At 43.1% G+C, this 16,004-nt stretch overlaps 1 protein-coding gene across 2 annotated transcripts in view; it reads left to right on the top strand.

Moving 5' to 3' along the window:
• The window catches only part of CDK19 (cyclin dependent kinase 19), a 189,337-nt gene that overhangs the window by 97,243 nt on the left and 76,090 nt on the right, over positions 1-16,004 (top strand). For both annotated transcript variants that reach the window (XM_075923110.1, XM_075923111.1), the window contains one exon: positions 7,140-7,280. In XM_075923110.1, the coding sequence (XP_075779225.1) occupies positions 7,140-7,280 (141 nt within the window). The remainder of the gene's footprint in view (positions 1-7,139; positions 7,281-16,004) is intronic.

Genomic DNA, 16,004 nt, shown 5'->3' with positions numbered 1-16,004 from the left:
GCACCTCTGTGCGGTGCTGCCCCTTTGAAATGCAGCCATGGCATTTGCGTGGAGCCCGGGGTCAGTTCAGGAGTCCCCAGCTGATTACGGGTTCCAGTGCAGTGTGCAGAGCCTGGGGTCAGCTGGGGAATCTCCAGCTGATCCCAGGTTCTGGGGAAATGCTGCACAGAGCCCGGAATCAGCTGGGGAGTCCCCAGTTGACCCGGGCTCCTCATGGCATTTCAAGGCGGCAGCACAGCATGGAAACCAGGGTCAGCAGGGGACTCTGTCCCCCACTCACTCCAGGCTCCATAAGGGCACTTCCACTTTGAAATGCACAAGAGACCATGCTGAGGGACTCTTGTACATTTCAAAACTGACACCTGCATGCAGCCCCGAGACAGCAGGACTTCCCACTGGCCCTGGGCTTCACAGAGTTCCTTATCCAGCAGGCGCTCTTGTGCTTTTCAAAGAAGTGCTCTCATGGAGCCATTTCAAAGGAGGAATGCAGAAGTGCCTATCAACTAGTTGAGTAATCGATGGAAATTCCGTCTATTACTCGACTAGTAAATTACTTGATATTTAACATCCTTACTGCATAGTAGCTGGAAGATTTTTCCCCTAACAGGTAGCTGTATGTTCAGCATAGACGCCCCCTGGAGTGGCGCCCAAATGGTGCCCAATATGGGGCTTTGCTGACCTGCTGCCTCTTTAGCTCCTTACCGCCAGTGATGGTACCTGAAACTTCTCCGTCTCGTCTCTTGCTTCACAAGTAGATCAGTGCTTCTCAGTTTCCTGTATATAGTTGTAGATAGTTGTCTAAATTGTAGTTAGTTCTTAGTTAGCAGCTAGTTCAGTTAGATTAAGTTACGCCCCTCCCCACCTGCTCAAACTGTCCCCAGGACATGCCTTATTCCCTAGGTTTCAGGGCTTCCCAGTCATACGCCAAGCACATGCCAAAGAGTGATCCTCATTTCTCCTTTGTAAAGTATTTGGGTGAGAGTCACCAGAAAAGTTGCTGCAAAAATCTGTAGAGATTTAAGGCTGAGGACGATGAGCAAGAGAGTAGCGACTCCACATTCTTCTTATGGAGGTGCCTTTATGGCCCCAATTGGATCATGGCGATGGCAACTAGTACATTGTCCTTAGTTCGGAGTGCCCTGGCACTGGTATCAAAGGAGATGGTGCCTAGGAAAGAGGCAGACAGAAACCAGCACCAACATACCATCTTTCAAGGCCAGACGCCCTCTCAGCACTGCTCATAATCTCCAGGAGGACTTATATGTCTGAAAGGTCTATTCCACAGGTGGGCAAATCAGCAGGCACTGATCAATAGGTACACCTACAGCATCTGTTCAACCCTCACAAAGTATGCTGAACTTCTTCCTTTAGACTCCAGAGCTGAATTTTTGGCGTTGGTGAAAGAAGGGAGGCTTATTTCTAGGGCATTGCAACAGGCTGCGTTGGATGTTGCAGATGCAGCCACAAGGCATAGCTATGTGAAGAGGTTCCTGTTTGCAGGTCTCTGAACTTCTATATGAGGTATAACAGACTATCTGGGACCTAGTTTTAAAAGGGAACTCATTACTCTCAACAAAACAGGCATAACAGCCTGAAAGACTCAAGAACAACACTGAGTTCTTTAGGACTTTACACTCCTTTGACCCAGCAAAGGCACTTCTGCCTGCAACCTCAGCAACAGTTTTTGCAACAGAGCCACCAGGATGGCTCTAGGAGTAGAAACCATAGCAGTTGAAGGATGCCTCATTAACCTTCAAACCAAGTTTTGGGCCACACTCACCTTCAGGGCTTAAGCCAGCCTTTTGACGGCACGGTTGAGGACAACACACCATACTGGATACTAGGGATGTTAGATGTTGGATAATTGAATAGTTATGTAACCGCATGAAATCTTACACGACTATTTGATAGTTCAAGAGGCGGATCCAGCAGCCAGTGCACTCCCAGCCCCACTCCTGGGGAGCCCCCTGCCACCTTGCCCTGCAGAAGGAGCTGGTTCACAAGGGGAGCCAGTTTAAAAACCAGCTCCTCGTGCAGACCGACTGCCTGCTGTCCCACGCTGCTATCTCTGATACAGAGGCAGCAGCATGAGGTGGTTGAAACTCCTTTCCATAGGGGATGTGAGCTCCCCATGGACAGAGGCTCCTTCTCCCCCAGCACTGGCTCCTGCTCCCCCCTAGTTGCTTCTGATCCTGGCACTTTTTCCCCTCTGCCCCTCCACTGCCTCTGATTTGGGGCTGGGGGAAATGTATGTAAGTTTATCGGTTAATCATATAGTCAACTATGTGTTGACATCCCTACTGGATACCAGATCCGCCCCCACTTACATTTTCCTCCTGACTATCTCCTTTCTACTGTGCTTGATCCTGTATCACTGTGTTGGGTACTCAGCACAGTAGATGGGATATTCCATTCAGTTTTCTTCCCTCCAGTTTTAATTCCCTCCCTGTCCCTCTTCAGGAACCCTTCTCACGAGTAACTCCTTATCCAGGAGGTGCAATCATTCCTATGGGTAGGAGAAGTGGAGAAGATCCCTCGGGAACACAGGAGCAAAGGTTTTACTCCTGGTATTTCCTAATACTGAAATCCAAGGTGGGTCTGAGACTGAGCCATCATATAACAGGAGTTCAACAAATTCATAGAGAAATGCAAGTTCCACATGGTCTCTCTAGCCGTCATTATTCCCTCCCAGGATCTGGCATGCTGGTGTGCCTTCCACGACTTAAAGGACACATACTTTTATGCAGCATTCATCTAGTCACACAGAAAATATGTGAGGTTTGAGACCTACTACCAATTTGCAGTTTTCCCATTTAGCCTGTTGGCAGTTCCCCATGTTTTTCAGAAATGCTTGGCAGTGGTGGCAGCCTTTCTTCATAGACATTACATACAAGTGTTCCCTTACCTGGATAACTGATCAAGGCCCAGTCCAATGCTCAGCTGGCATTCATCAGATTTCTTTGTGAACGAAGAGAAATCAGCTCTGTTCCCAGTTCAAATAATAGAGTTTATAGGAACTGTCCTGGACTCAACACAAGCCCAAGCATTCTTCCTGTCTTCAAGATTTGAAGTCCTGACAGATATCATTCAAGAGCTCCACCAGTTCCCCACTACAACAGTGAGGAACTATCTCAAACTACTATATGTTTGTGTTTATGTACATGGTGTGGCATGCCAAACTCAGACTCAGGATACTGCAGTCATGACTTGCATTGGTATATTGTCCAGCCAAGGATGCTTTAGGGATGTTAAGTAGCGATTAATTTGCTAATCGATTAGTCGATGGAATTTTCATTGACTACTTGACAAGTCAATAAGCACTTCCGCGATCCACCTTTGAAATGTACAAGAGCCCCAACAGGATAGTATACTGGAACAGGATACTAAACTCCAAGAGGGTCTGGGAGACAGACCCATAGTCTCCTATAGACAACCACCTAACCTCAAGATGATTCTTACCAACAACCACAGGACATATCACACTAATACCAACCCTGGTACCTTCCCTTGCAACAAACCCCGTTGCCAGCTTTGTCCATATATTCACTCTGCTGCTACCATTATTGGACCTAACCAAGTAAGTTATAAGATCAAGAACACACATTCCTGCGCATCCAGAAATATAATTTATGCTATCATGTGCCGAAAGTGTCCGTCTGCTATGTACATTGGACAAACGTCTCAGACACTTCGCCAAAGGATCAATGCCCACAAAACAGATATTAGACAGGATCACAAAGAAAAAACAGTTTCTTGCCATTTCAACCAGAAAGGACATTGTCTCAACGACTTGATTACCAGTATCCTGCTTCAAAGGCCTTTTAAGACTACACTTGAAAGAGAATCCTCTGAACTGTCATTCATGCTTAAATTCGACACTTTACACCTAAGTTTGAATAAAGATGCTAATTATCTTACCCATTACAAAGATAGCTTCCCCAGTTATCACCTCTAATACCATTAGCTCACAGACATTTACCTCTCCCCCCCATCCCCCTTCTGTTCTGAAATTTTATGTCCTTTTCATACGTGTTCATTTTTTTTTAATTGTATCCTTTGGTATATATGGTTGTGACAATTTTCTTCCACTATTTGATCTAAGGAAGTGAGTCTGGCCCATGAAAGCTCATCACTTAATAAACCATCTTGTTAGTCTTTAAAGTGCTACATAGTCCTGGTTTTTGTCTTTATTTATAAGAGGGGCGGGGAACCTGTTTTGAGTCAGGGGTCACTGACCCACAGAAAAGTTAGTCAGGGCCACACAAATGAGATGCAAAAAAACCCCAAACCCTCCAGAACTCCCTAAGCCTCACTAATGTGGCCCCAACTATGCTGGTGGAGGCAAGGGACAGGGTGGTAGGGCAAGGTGCTCGTGGGTGCAGGGGCAGGTGGCAGAGTATTGGGGGATGCTGGGGCAGGGTGCTAGGTGCTGGTGGGTGCTGTGGCAGGGTGCTGGTGGATGCTGGGGCAGGGTACTTGTGGGGGGAGGGGTCTGGACAGGGGGAGGGGACAGAACCAGCTGGGGCCAGTACCTAGGGATCCCGGGTCTCAGGAAGTGTGCTGGCTGCTCTTCCCTTCCCCTTCCCCAGAGCCAGGCACCCCCCCCCACCCAATCCCCCTGCTCTCTGCTCTAACCTAATTCTCGGGTCCCGAAGCCGCCGTCACTACAGCCGTGCGTCTCCCTCCAGGTGCTGGGGCGCGTGTGCTGAGTGGCCGGCTTTGAGCATGAGCTGGCCGGGACGCCATACGCACCCTCTCCCCCCCAACCTTATGTCCAGGAGCTGGAGCTGGTGCTGCCATTGCATCTGGAGCCCTCGCTGTTGCCTGCACACAGCGGCCAGCTGCTAGCATGTGCAGGCTGGGATGCTGTGTGTGACCTGGCCTGCACGTGCAGGATATGATGTAATGTGCTGGGGGCCATGAGAGGAATGGCGTGGGCCGTGAGCACACATGTTTCTCACAGCGGCCTGGTTGTGAGAACGGCTGACCTGAGCGGTTCCATGTTCCATCCCAGTTCTCTCAGGAGCCGCAATTTTCTTCTTCACGAGCCATGTGTTGGCCACTACTGTTTTAGTCTATAAAGTGCTACCAGACCTTTTGTTGTTTTTTAAGTTTATTCTGTACAGACTAACTTGGCTATCCTCTGAAACTTCCATTCTAAAATGTAATGGAAATCAATTGTCTAGAATCCAACTCTAATTAAAAGGTCAACCAAATATACAGCTTTCATGGCAAAGTTCTTTCAGTTTTAACGATTTACCATGTATTAATTAGTAACACAGGATATTAAAAAAAATCAGAGTCTTCAGATATCTAGAACATCCAAAAAATCTATAAAAAAGAACCCTTTTCTTTCTGTAACTTAGGTCATTAACAGCTGTGTAAACTTTCTTTGAAATGTAATCTTGCAAATGTCATGAGCTAGGCCTATTCACATAATCCTTATCTACAAAAGCAACCTAACTGCTTTACAATAGAAAAATACTAATACAAGTGAGGTCAGATCCTGCATTAAGATCTGCTAATGCAGAATCTCTCCATTCTCTTTATTTATCTCCTCCGGCTCTGGCTCCCTCCAAGCAAACTAATTTTTAGCTCAGGCTAACATCTCCATGTAGATTGCCTCCTGTTAAACTCAAGCTCTTTATTTTTCCCTCCTGGTACTAGGTAAAAAATATTTTGGTCTAGAACTGTTGAAGAGTCACTGTTTGTGCTTGCTCTACAAGTCTAACAGTGGGTGCTACATTATTCTTTCTACCATCATATTTTCTTCGTATATTTAAAATCTTTGTAATTATGTCACCAATCAGTTGGTAATTAATACCAACCCCTCCTCACTCCAGCCTCAACAAAAAAAGGAAAAAATATTTGATTAAGCTCCCTCTGATGCATTAATGAGAAAATGAAGTTTCCACAGCAATATCCCCATTTACTCCCAAGCTGGGCTCGGTATGGTCTAGCAGCTCCTAGTAGCAGCCAGCAGCACTGCAGGGAAAGTAAATTCTGCATACACACAATTTCTACCAAATTCTGCATTGCACTGTTTCTACTGTTTCTACCTACTAACATTTGAGTTACTGGGTCTGGCCTTATTTCTGTTGTCACTTGTACTTATTTATCTGGTACAAGAAAGAATTAAATCTTCAGCACTGGTCCTATCCTACCACTAAGCTATCACCACCATCTCTAGAACATATTTACTCTTTCTTTCTCTTCACCCGCACACTCTTTCCTGAATTAAGCTGAGATCTAATTCCATATATCCATTCCCCATCACCTCTCCTCTCGGGGATTACCCAAACAATACCTGAATTACCCTTTTCTCAGAGATTATCCAAGTGGATCATTTGAGTGCATTTTGGCTTGTTGCATATAGGACCCACTCAACTAGAGCTCAGGCAACCCCCTTTAGAGACCCACAGGACATACACTTGGGAGCTAATTTTATATCTTTAATAAACATTAGGCCTTTGATCGGAGAGCACATCAGATTCCAAATTCGGAGGACAGTTCTGTAGTTAAAACTTCTCAGACCCTCTTTATTAATGTGGGAAATGCTAGCCTGCTGCCATAAGTGAGATTGATGCTGACCAAGACTTGAGGTGATAATGATTACTTAGCCCTACAGTAACTATGGTCTTCAAGTTGTTTTGTCCCTATACATCCCATAACCTCCTCTCTTTTCTGTTATTTTCGAGTCCAACTATTCTGGGATTATGAATTAGCCAGGAAGCCAAGAGGCAGTCAGGGCTGGTCTATCCCATATGCTCTTGGGTGTGTGCAGGGCACAGATGTGGCTCCAATGGTCATTGCTGGACAATAAATAAATAAATAAATTCCAATCTCACACACATGCAGCACATAGTTACCATAAATGGGGGAGGGAGGGCATGGAAAAACATTTCTAAGAACCACAGTGACTCTAAAGTTGTAAGTAGTCACTTTTTTCATATTATCTAGATTTTCTTTTAAAATGAGTAGGTGTGTAACACTGAGAACGCACATCTGGAAAATAATTGGAGGCCACTTTTGCAGTGCAAAAGGCTACCCACCTATTTCTTTCTTTTTTTCTTTCCCATATTTGATGTTAAGGAAACTTTTTTGTTTAAAAACCTTGTTTCTATTTGTTTTATTTCTAGCATATTATCAAGTTTCACCGTGCCTCAAAAGCAAATAAAAAGCCCATGCAGTTGCCAAGATCCATGGTTAAATCACTGCTCTACCAGATCCTTGATGGAATCCATTACCTCCATGCAAACTGGGTGCTTCACAGGGACCTAGTAAGTACTCTTTCTTTTTAAATCTTATATCGAAAAGTTCTCATATGTACAGGCAGTCCCCGGGTTACATGGATCCGACTTACATCGGATCCCTACTTACAAACAGGGTGAGGCAACCCCGCACTAGCTGCTTCCCCCCAGCAGACTAGGGAGACGCGAAGCTAGCGTCCCCCCCCCCCCGCAGCAGACCAAGGAGACGCGGAGCGGCTTTTCTCAGCAGATACCTCAGCTTGAGAATAAAGGACTGAGGGAAGTGAGATGTGGGAGAATAAAACTGAGCTCTGGAGAAATGTTTGGCTAGAGTTTCCCCTACAATATATACCAGTTCCGACTTACATACAAATTCAACTTAAGAACAAACCTACAGTCCCTATCTTGTACGTAACCCAGGGATCGCCTGTATTCTTTGGAAGAGGCGGAAAAGTCACAAGTAATAATCTTGCATATCGATCCTTACAGTTCTTCCTGTTATTGTTGTTGGATACCATTGGGCACTTTAAAAATGAAAACAAACTATGTGTTCTCATTGGTTTTTATCTGCCACATCTGAACTAAGACAATGATACTGCATCCGGTAAAAAGAATGCAGATACCAGTATTTGAAAACAATACACCAGCCAGCTGATATGTATTTGCTGGGTATTAGTATAAGTGTATGCTCTACTTTAAAAGGGCAGGTTACTATGAAGATGACTGATAATTTACACATAAGACAAACAGTGCCTAAGGTTATACCAAAAAACCTAGTGAAACACTAATTTCTTCTGTGGAGTATTATTTTATGTGATTTTTTTTTCTGGCTGTGGGAAGTGAATTTGAGACCACCTTGTCAGGTTTCCAAGTTTCTCATGACTACTTGGCTCTTGAAAGCATTTAAAGATTATGAAAGCTGCCAGTTGCCCCATGTACACTAGACATATTTTTTAAAGTTGGCCACCATTTCTAACACTAATACTGTGAAACACTAATGCTGGCAGATCACTCATATTTTAACCAGAATTTCTTTAAGCAAGGTAAACAACGTAGTGGTTAAATGTTCTATCATTGTTAGAACTTCGCCTTTTGTGGGAGATCGAAAGAAAAGTAGTCTAGTATATACACGGCTGCAGAAGGCTAATATTTGGATTTTTTGGGGGTAGTTACCAGCAGCTTTGTGGTCTGCTACTACCATCTTCAAAAGATTGTGGCAATTTTCATGTTTTGGGGTTGAGACATGGGTGATTGTTTCCATATGTTAGTGATCAAATATGAAAGGAGGGAACCAAACTCAGATTTCTAGTTGTCAGGATAACTGCTTCATTGCAGAAAGTTAATAAAGTTAATTAAAGTTGACCTGTTCCTTAATGGTTTATAAACCTTTAAAAGCTTATTCCTCTACTCTTACATAGTTGTGCTTTTCTGTGTCTGGAATGATAGCTCTGAGCAACAGCAGGAAACAAAATTAAAAAATAGGACTGATTGCAGTGCTGAACTTCCCACTTTCCTCAGAAGAAGCTCTGTGAAAGAGAAGTGTCACTTATGCAAAATGTGAAGAAAATTAAAAATGGCTTAAGACAAAAACCTAAAACCAAAAAATAGCCCAACTACATACAAGCTAAATGAGCATAAATTATTTTGGTACCATGTCACATACAGTCTCAGAGATATATTCTTTAAGACTACATCTACACTACGAGTTTTCTCGGCAAAATATATGCTAATGAGGGACTTATTTGCATGAATTGTGATCTCATTTGCATATTTTTTCCAATCTGGTTTTTTGCTCGGTTTCTGGGCAAAAACAAGCAGTGTGGACGTTTTCTTGTTGCACAAAATACCCTTTTTCTGCAAGATCGGTAAACCTCCTTTTTTGGGGCATAAGGATCTTGCGAAAAAAGGGGGGTTTACACAAAAAGAAAATGTCCACATTGCTTGTTTTTGCGCAAAAACCCCAGCGCAAAAATGGGATCGGCAGAAAATACGCAAATGAGATCACAACTCATGCAAATGAGTCTCTCATTAGCATATTTTTTGCCGAGGAAACTCGTAGTGTAGACATAGCCCAAGAGCATGGTTTCTTGGCAAGGTAGCTACCTATAAGAAACCTAAACACTTGGGAATTTCTCTCTTTAACCAATGCTATTTACACTTAGGTCAGCTGATGATTCTTTTGTGGATCCTATCTGTTAGTATATATGGAGCAAAGATGATGTCAGGAATCTCTTTATTCTTCCTCAGAAATAACACAGTTTTCTTTGTGGGTTGGAAGATTTTATTTCTGTATCACATACAAAATGATTATGCCAGTATTTTCTATAATAGGAAGGGAAAACTTGAAGTTTACCAGGTTCTTGTTTAAGTGGTGTAATTTATTAGGAAGCCCTTGCATACCATAGCCAGAGGTGCTACAGAAAACCATAAATACATACATGCTGTATTGGTAATAAGATACTCATAATGCATGTATGTTTTAAAAGAAAGAACTTCAGAATAAAGCCCTTTTTAAGAATCTTGTAGTCAATGTGTAACCTATTGATGCACAGCAAACAATAATTTAGTTTTTACTATTGTGATTCACATACATTCTTAAGATTGGAGTTAATATGCTCATTTAGCAATACATTTGACCTTTTAATGATAAAAAAACTCAGTTCTTTCCCATTATATCAACATTATTATCTTTTTGTTATTTGTACTTATAAAACAATTGTACCTATATTCCCACTGAATCAAAATGCGTGTATGTGAACTATTTCCCTTACTCCCTAAGCCTGATATTTGTTTCTTGTGTAACCAAACCAACTAAGAATGAACACTTTGGAAACAAAACAGTTATTTCTGTTTTATGTAAGGCAGTATTTTTCAGCAGGGCACATGGTGTCTAGCTGATTAGATAGTATAATTTCTACTTATTTGTAGCAATTCAGCAAGAATAAGAACCTTGGGGAAAACATGACATGTTAATGTCATAAATTTACAAATGTAAGTAATAAAATTTTCAAAATATTTGTCTCATAATACCATCATAATACCAGTCAAACTGTTTGAATATAATACAACAGAAAATGATGTTTAAAATTTGCTGTATGCAAACTACATTGCAAAAATGCAGAATCATAAGAGCTAAGGGCTTGGCTTGCTGGAGTAGTAGGAGATGTATAATACATTTTATTATGCTGTTGCACTTAAAATAGCAAAAAAATAGTATAGCAAAATTATTTTAAACATTAATATTTATGGAGGTTTTAGAATCTGTATTCTTGGATATTAGAAAATGGTTATGCAGAGATACTATTTTTAAGACCATCAGCATTGGCCAAAAGAATCACTGTACATAAAGAATTGCAAATTGGTAAACAAATTGAACAGTTCAAATTGACAAATCCAGGAAAGATGACACATAACCATAAAGGAATGTGCGAGGATTTAAGAAAGCCATGGGGCCAAATTGAAGATGTGAGTCAAAGTTGTGTAATTAAGATTTTCTTCCAGCTCACTTGTTAATGTATTTTAAGCTGGTAGAACAAATGTCCTCTAGATTTGTGCTCAAATTCAGAAATGATGCATAAATTGGTGAAAGTTAAACCCCATTTTGCTTTTTATATCTTCTCAACTAAGTATAAGGGGGAGTAATCTAGAGTAGTGTATATATGCAGTGTCACCACAAGTAAGTATACATCAAGTTAAAGTCAAAACTATATCTTATGCCACCTTCCAGCTGCTTGATATAGTAGATTTCATTACAAATGGGTAGAATTGTCCAACATATCTAATGGATCTTTTCATTGCGATCTCTTCTGTTCACATCATATACCAAATCACCCACAGCACCTCCCTCCCTTTCTTCTGGCGAGGGCTGTGAGGCCTCCCTGGTACTGGGGGGTAGGAGGCAGCAGCTCTCTGGTCTCCCCGGAACTCCGGGGGTAGCCATGTGGCTTCCTGGGTGCTCTGGAAGGCAGGGTGGGAGCTGTGCCTCCTGCCTTCTTCCAGAGCGGGTCTGGGAGCCACCCCCCCTCCTCCCTGCTTCAGCCCAGACCAATCCCCCAGTAGCTGGTGGCCGGGTTGGGTGGAAAAGAGATGGGGGCAGGGCAGCCTTGGACCCTTCCTTGGCAACTATGGGGTGGGAGAGCTGGGGCCAGGGTGGCCTCGGCACTGGGCCCTCCCTGTGGCTGGGGAAGGGGGAAGAGTTGGGGCCAGAGCAGCCTCGGACCCTCCATGGCAGCAAGGTGGGAGGAAAGCCTCAGCGAGGCCTAACCCCCTGGCAGCTAGAGGATGAGAGCCAGGCCAGCCACGGCCTTGGCCCAGCCCAGCCCCCCGTGGCTGAAGCGGGAGAGTCAGGGCTGGCCTGATCTTGGTGGGGCCCGGTGGCTGGGGGAGAGAGCCAGGGCAAGCCAGCACTGCCACACCTCAGCCTGGCCCTCCCTGGTGGGTGCGTGGGGAAGCCGGGGCTGCCGACACCCAGAGAGGGAGGTTGGCAACCATAGCGAGCAAGGGCACCGCTGCCAAGTTTTACTTACATAAAAATGTAAATGTAAACAAAATAGAGAATTCACCATAGTGCCAGTGTTAGTGTTGAACAATTGTATTTTTACAAATGAAAAAATGATTATCTTCTTATAAGAATTCTGCTTTCAGAAGGATAAAGGCTAATACTACTCAGTTAACAAATGAGATCCTTAGGAAGAATTATGTTTTTGTCTTCATCTTCTCAAATTCTCTGTTTGGTGACAATTTGGAAAATGTCATCATTCTAAGATTTAAATGTTCAAGTCAAATAGATTATTATTGGCTACTGAAATTATATTCTTTGGATTTAATGCAACTGTATCAGATAAAGTTTATATCATTGGAGTTAAACTTTTTCTGAGAGAGGTTGGAAGACTAAATGGCTTAGTACAAATAGGATTAATTTTTTAGATTAAATATTTATTTTTCATCAACAGGGAAGTTGTTTTGGAGAGGATATTTCTTACCCGATTATACTATTTAATTAGGTGTACATTTTTTATAAAAGTGATTAACCTTTGAAATAGTTTACTAGGGGTAGTGGCATATTCTCCATCACTGACAGTTGTAAAATCAAGATTGGAAGTTTTTTCTTTAAAATATCCTCTAGGAATGATTACCCTTGCTGCCACCCTGCACCAAGCTCCTAGGTAATCCCCTGGGCCCATAGATAGGATAGTTGAAGCATCCACAGAGGGGGCTCCCCAAAGCTGAGGGCTTGGAGTGGCCATCTCGAACCATCCTATGGACGGAACAGCTCTGCCCCCAGCACCTGAATCTGGGTATTGGATTATGCCGAAGATGTCAGGATTCGAGGTCTATGCTTTCTGCTCTCTCATTTTTGCTCAGCAATGAGCGCCAACATCTGTATTACTGTGGGAAGCTCACATCGCATCCAGGTGCAGTATCTGTCTCTCCTTCCCTGTCCGTACCTGGAAAGGCCAGGCCTTCCACCTTAAGCAATTCATGAAAATTGCCATGAGGCTGCAGTTGTATCCTGGGCAGTGACACCCTATTAGTCCCCATACATCAGCCTGAGCAGCCCAGAGGTGTACTTCCCAATGCAGAGTCCCTGTCTGGTTCTACTAGTACTAGTGCTTTGGATCCCATGCCAGGGCCTATGCATGAAACATATGCACATAAGCTTTACTGCTCATATGGCAGTAAATCTTGCTCCAGATCCAAGAAAGAAGCTGCATCATCCATAAGTTCTAGCCACAAAGGAGGTGTGTGTTCCAACGCTGATAAGAGCAAGAAGTCACATTTTTTGCCAGATCTGCTAGTCCCAGTTCCTGAACCACGCACCCCTCGTGCATTGGATCTGCCAGCACAGCATGAATAGTCAGTCCTAAATCAGGCCCCCTTACTAGCCCTGGTTCCATTCGTGGACTGGATGCCATTGACACCAGAGAGGTTCCCTTTGTCCCTGCACATGGCTGTGTCATTGATGCCCTTCTATTTCCTAGATGACTGTCAATACTAAGAGCTGCTCAGGAGCATAAAAAATGCCCTTCAGATCCTGTTGGCGGTACAGGATAATCAGCCTCAGCTACTAGGCATTTTGCATGAATTGGTACTGGTCAGAGTGGCCCTACTATTCAATAACACCATTCTCCAACTAACACTTACCATGTGGCATATACTGGCCACGTGTGCCCCTGCCCCAAAATGAGGGAAAAGAGGTACAGTGTCTCTCCGAAGGATTCTGACATACTTACTCCTATCCGCCATCTAATTTCTTGATGATCCAGGCTGCTATGGAGCAGGCCAGACAACAGTTTTAGACAACGTTTGCAGAAATGACATGCAGAACTAAGTGAAGTAAGTAAGTGTGAAATGTATTTAATCCATGATAACAAAATCCTTAACAGAGTATATAAAGGACCAAAAGTATGAGAATGAGAGGAACCTGTCAGTGTTAACAAGTGTGACAGGTCAGTCTGGAGGGCTAAATTAGAGACAGAGAAAGGCAGCTCTAAAAGGCAGCAAGGGCCCTGGCTAATCAGGAGCAGGGGAGACAAGGCTGCTGTAAATCAATCAAAGCCAGCTGATCTCACTTTGAGGCTGCCACAGAGCCTTTTAAAAAGAGGCCTTCCCTGCAGTGAGGGAGGAGGAGAATGGAAGAGGAAGTGGAGCGAGAGGAGGCAGAACAGATAGGGAGAAAACCAGAAAAAAATTGTGAAAGATAACAGCAGCATTGCCAGAGGCAGCAAGGTGGGGTGAGGAGCTCCAAGGAAGGGTTTCCTGGCATTCTGAGAATCCAGCTCATAAGTGGAGAGAGGACTATTTACGCAGCCCAGGCTAACCAGGGGTACCTACTCTGTTGCCCTTTGTAGCTAAGGGTCAAAAGCTCAAACCCTGCCAACAGCAAGCAAAGCCAGTAGTGCAGTACTGAGGTTGCCAGATTAAGGATTGAGCAAGGGTCTGGGAACCCAGGAGTAGGGTTACTCTGCCTTAGGAATAGCATATTTTACTATTATGTTAGGTCTGTCTTTTTTTTCTTTATATTTTCTTTTTATGCTCTGTCAATTTTGAATCTGCTGAAAATTGCAGAATTAGAGTCAAGTTGGATGAGGTAATATCTTTTATTGGACAAAGTTGGAAGAAGAAAAAAGAGGGGTTATTTAATTTTTTTCCCCTCGCCATGCCAGCCCAGTCTGCCTTTCAGAAATCTCTACAATCAAACCTGGTGAATTGTATTGACATTGCTTGCCAATATTTTGCCTCCATTTCCTCATCAGCACCAGGAGGCTATTTTTCTCAGGCTGTTTTGCAGTTTTCTTCTTGTCTTCCCTTGGTCTCCATCTTAAAGGCAAAAGGTCTTGTCCAGCCGCTTGAGTTGTTTAGAGGAACTCAGCTTGTGGTATTTCCATTTTCACCTTTAGCTTCATGCACTGAAGGCCCAGCTGCCCTTAACACTTCCCTCCTAGGTTTCTGTCACTTCATTTTTGAGAGTTTCTTCTAAGCAGGAACTTGACTGTTTGCTGTCTTTTCCCCTTCTCCCCTCACCTCCTTGCCCATAGTTACTGTTGGATTTTTTCCTGTGCTTCATGCTCCAAAATCTTGGCAGTCAGACTCAGACAAGTAAGAGAAGAACAGAGGACTCCACAAAAGCAACAAGGAGTCCTGTGGCACCTTATAGACTAACAGATGTATTGGAGCATAAGCTTTCGTGGGCAAAGACCCACTTCATCAGATGCATGTCAGGGGACTCTACAGGGGTTCTTTCCATCAAACTGTCACAGTGGCCTGCTCTTATTGCACACACTACTTCAGGGAGGGGCCAAGTACTTCCCTGCATTGGTCAACCTACCAGTTGTCGTCTTCTTCATCAAGGAGTTTCTCCAGAGTCTCCTTGCCCAGGGACGGTCTCCTCTAGCTTTCAAGCCACAAATAGCCCACTATTTCAGAGCTTGCTTGAATTTTTCAATGATCAGGGCCAGGACCTAACAGACTCAGGCCAATTCTTGAATGTTCATATCGGTCCATTTTTGGATTTGTAGTAAAGAGAGAGTGGATGCATTAATTAAAGAAGCAAAAGGTGTCTAAGCAGAGGATGCTGCTACTTTTAGTGTTTGGATTACAGAACTGAAATCTGGGAACCATATTTGAGTTTTATTCCAAGCATTACCATTTTGTTACGTTAGGTATGTCCTTTAACCCTCCTTGGTTTAATTACTTCATCTGTCATCTAAGCTATTCAAGAGAGTTGAAATCATTTTGACTAAGAAGCCTGTCATTGGAAAATGCTGATTCACCAAAAAGGCTTTCCCAGGCCTAGATGAAATTGTTAGTGTGTGGGTAGCAGGAGAGAGATCATCACAATGAAACAGTTCTTTGTTGAAAAATCCTAATTAATATTTGCACGTTTTGAGATCCTCACGTGAAAAACTTTATCTATTGCAAATTATATAATTACCTTTTTGATGAACTCATCTCAGTGAGTTGTAGGGTTGCCAGATGGTTTCAGCAAAAATACCGGACACACTAGACATTACATCACAATCTACTTTACATCTTATTTAGAAAATACCAGATATTTATATTTTCTCATTTATATTTTCTCAATTTTTCCTGAACGGAAAGCTCAAATACTGGACTGTCCAGTTCAAAACTGGACACCTGGCAACACTAGTGAGTTGGAAGTATTAAAGAACATTTAAAATAATAGTGGACAAAAAGCTTCCTTAATTGTTGGGTACTTTATACAGTATATCAGATGTTTGGTAAACTAAGAAA

Source organism: Pelodiscus sinensis, chromosome 3, assembly GCF_049634645.1.
Source record: "Pelodiscus sinensis isolate JC-2024 chromosome 3, ASM4963464v1, whole genome shotgun sequence".
Classification (NCBI taxonomy): Eukaryota; Metazoa; Chordata; order Testudines; family Trionychidae; genus Pelodiscus; species Pelodiscus sinensis.
This window is presented reverse-complemented; position numbering and strand designations above follow the sequence as displayed.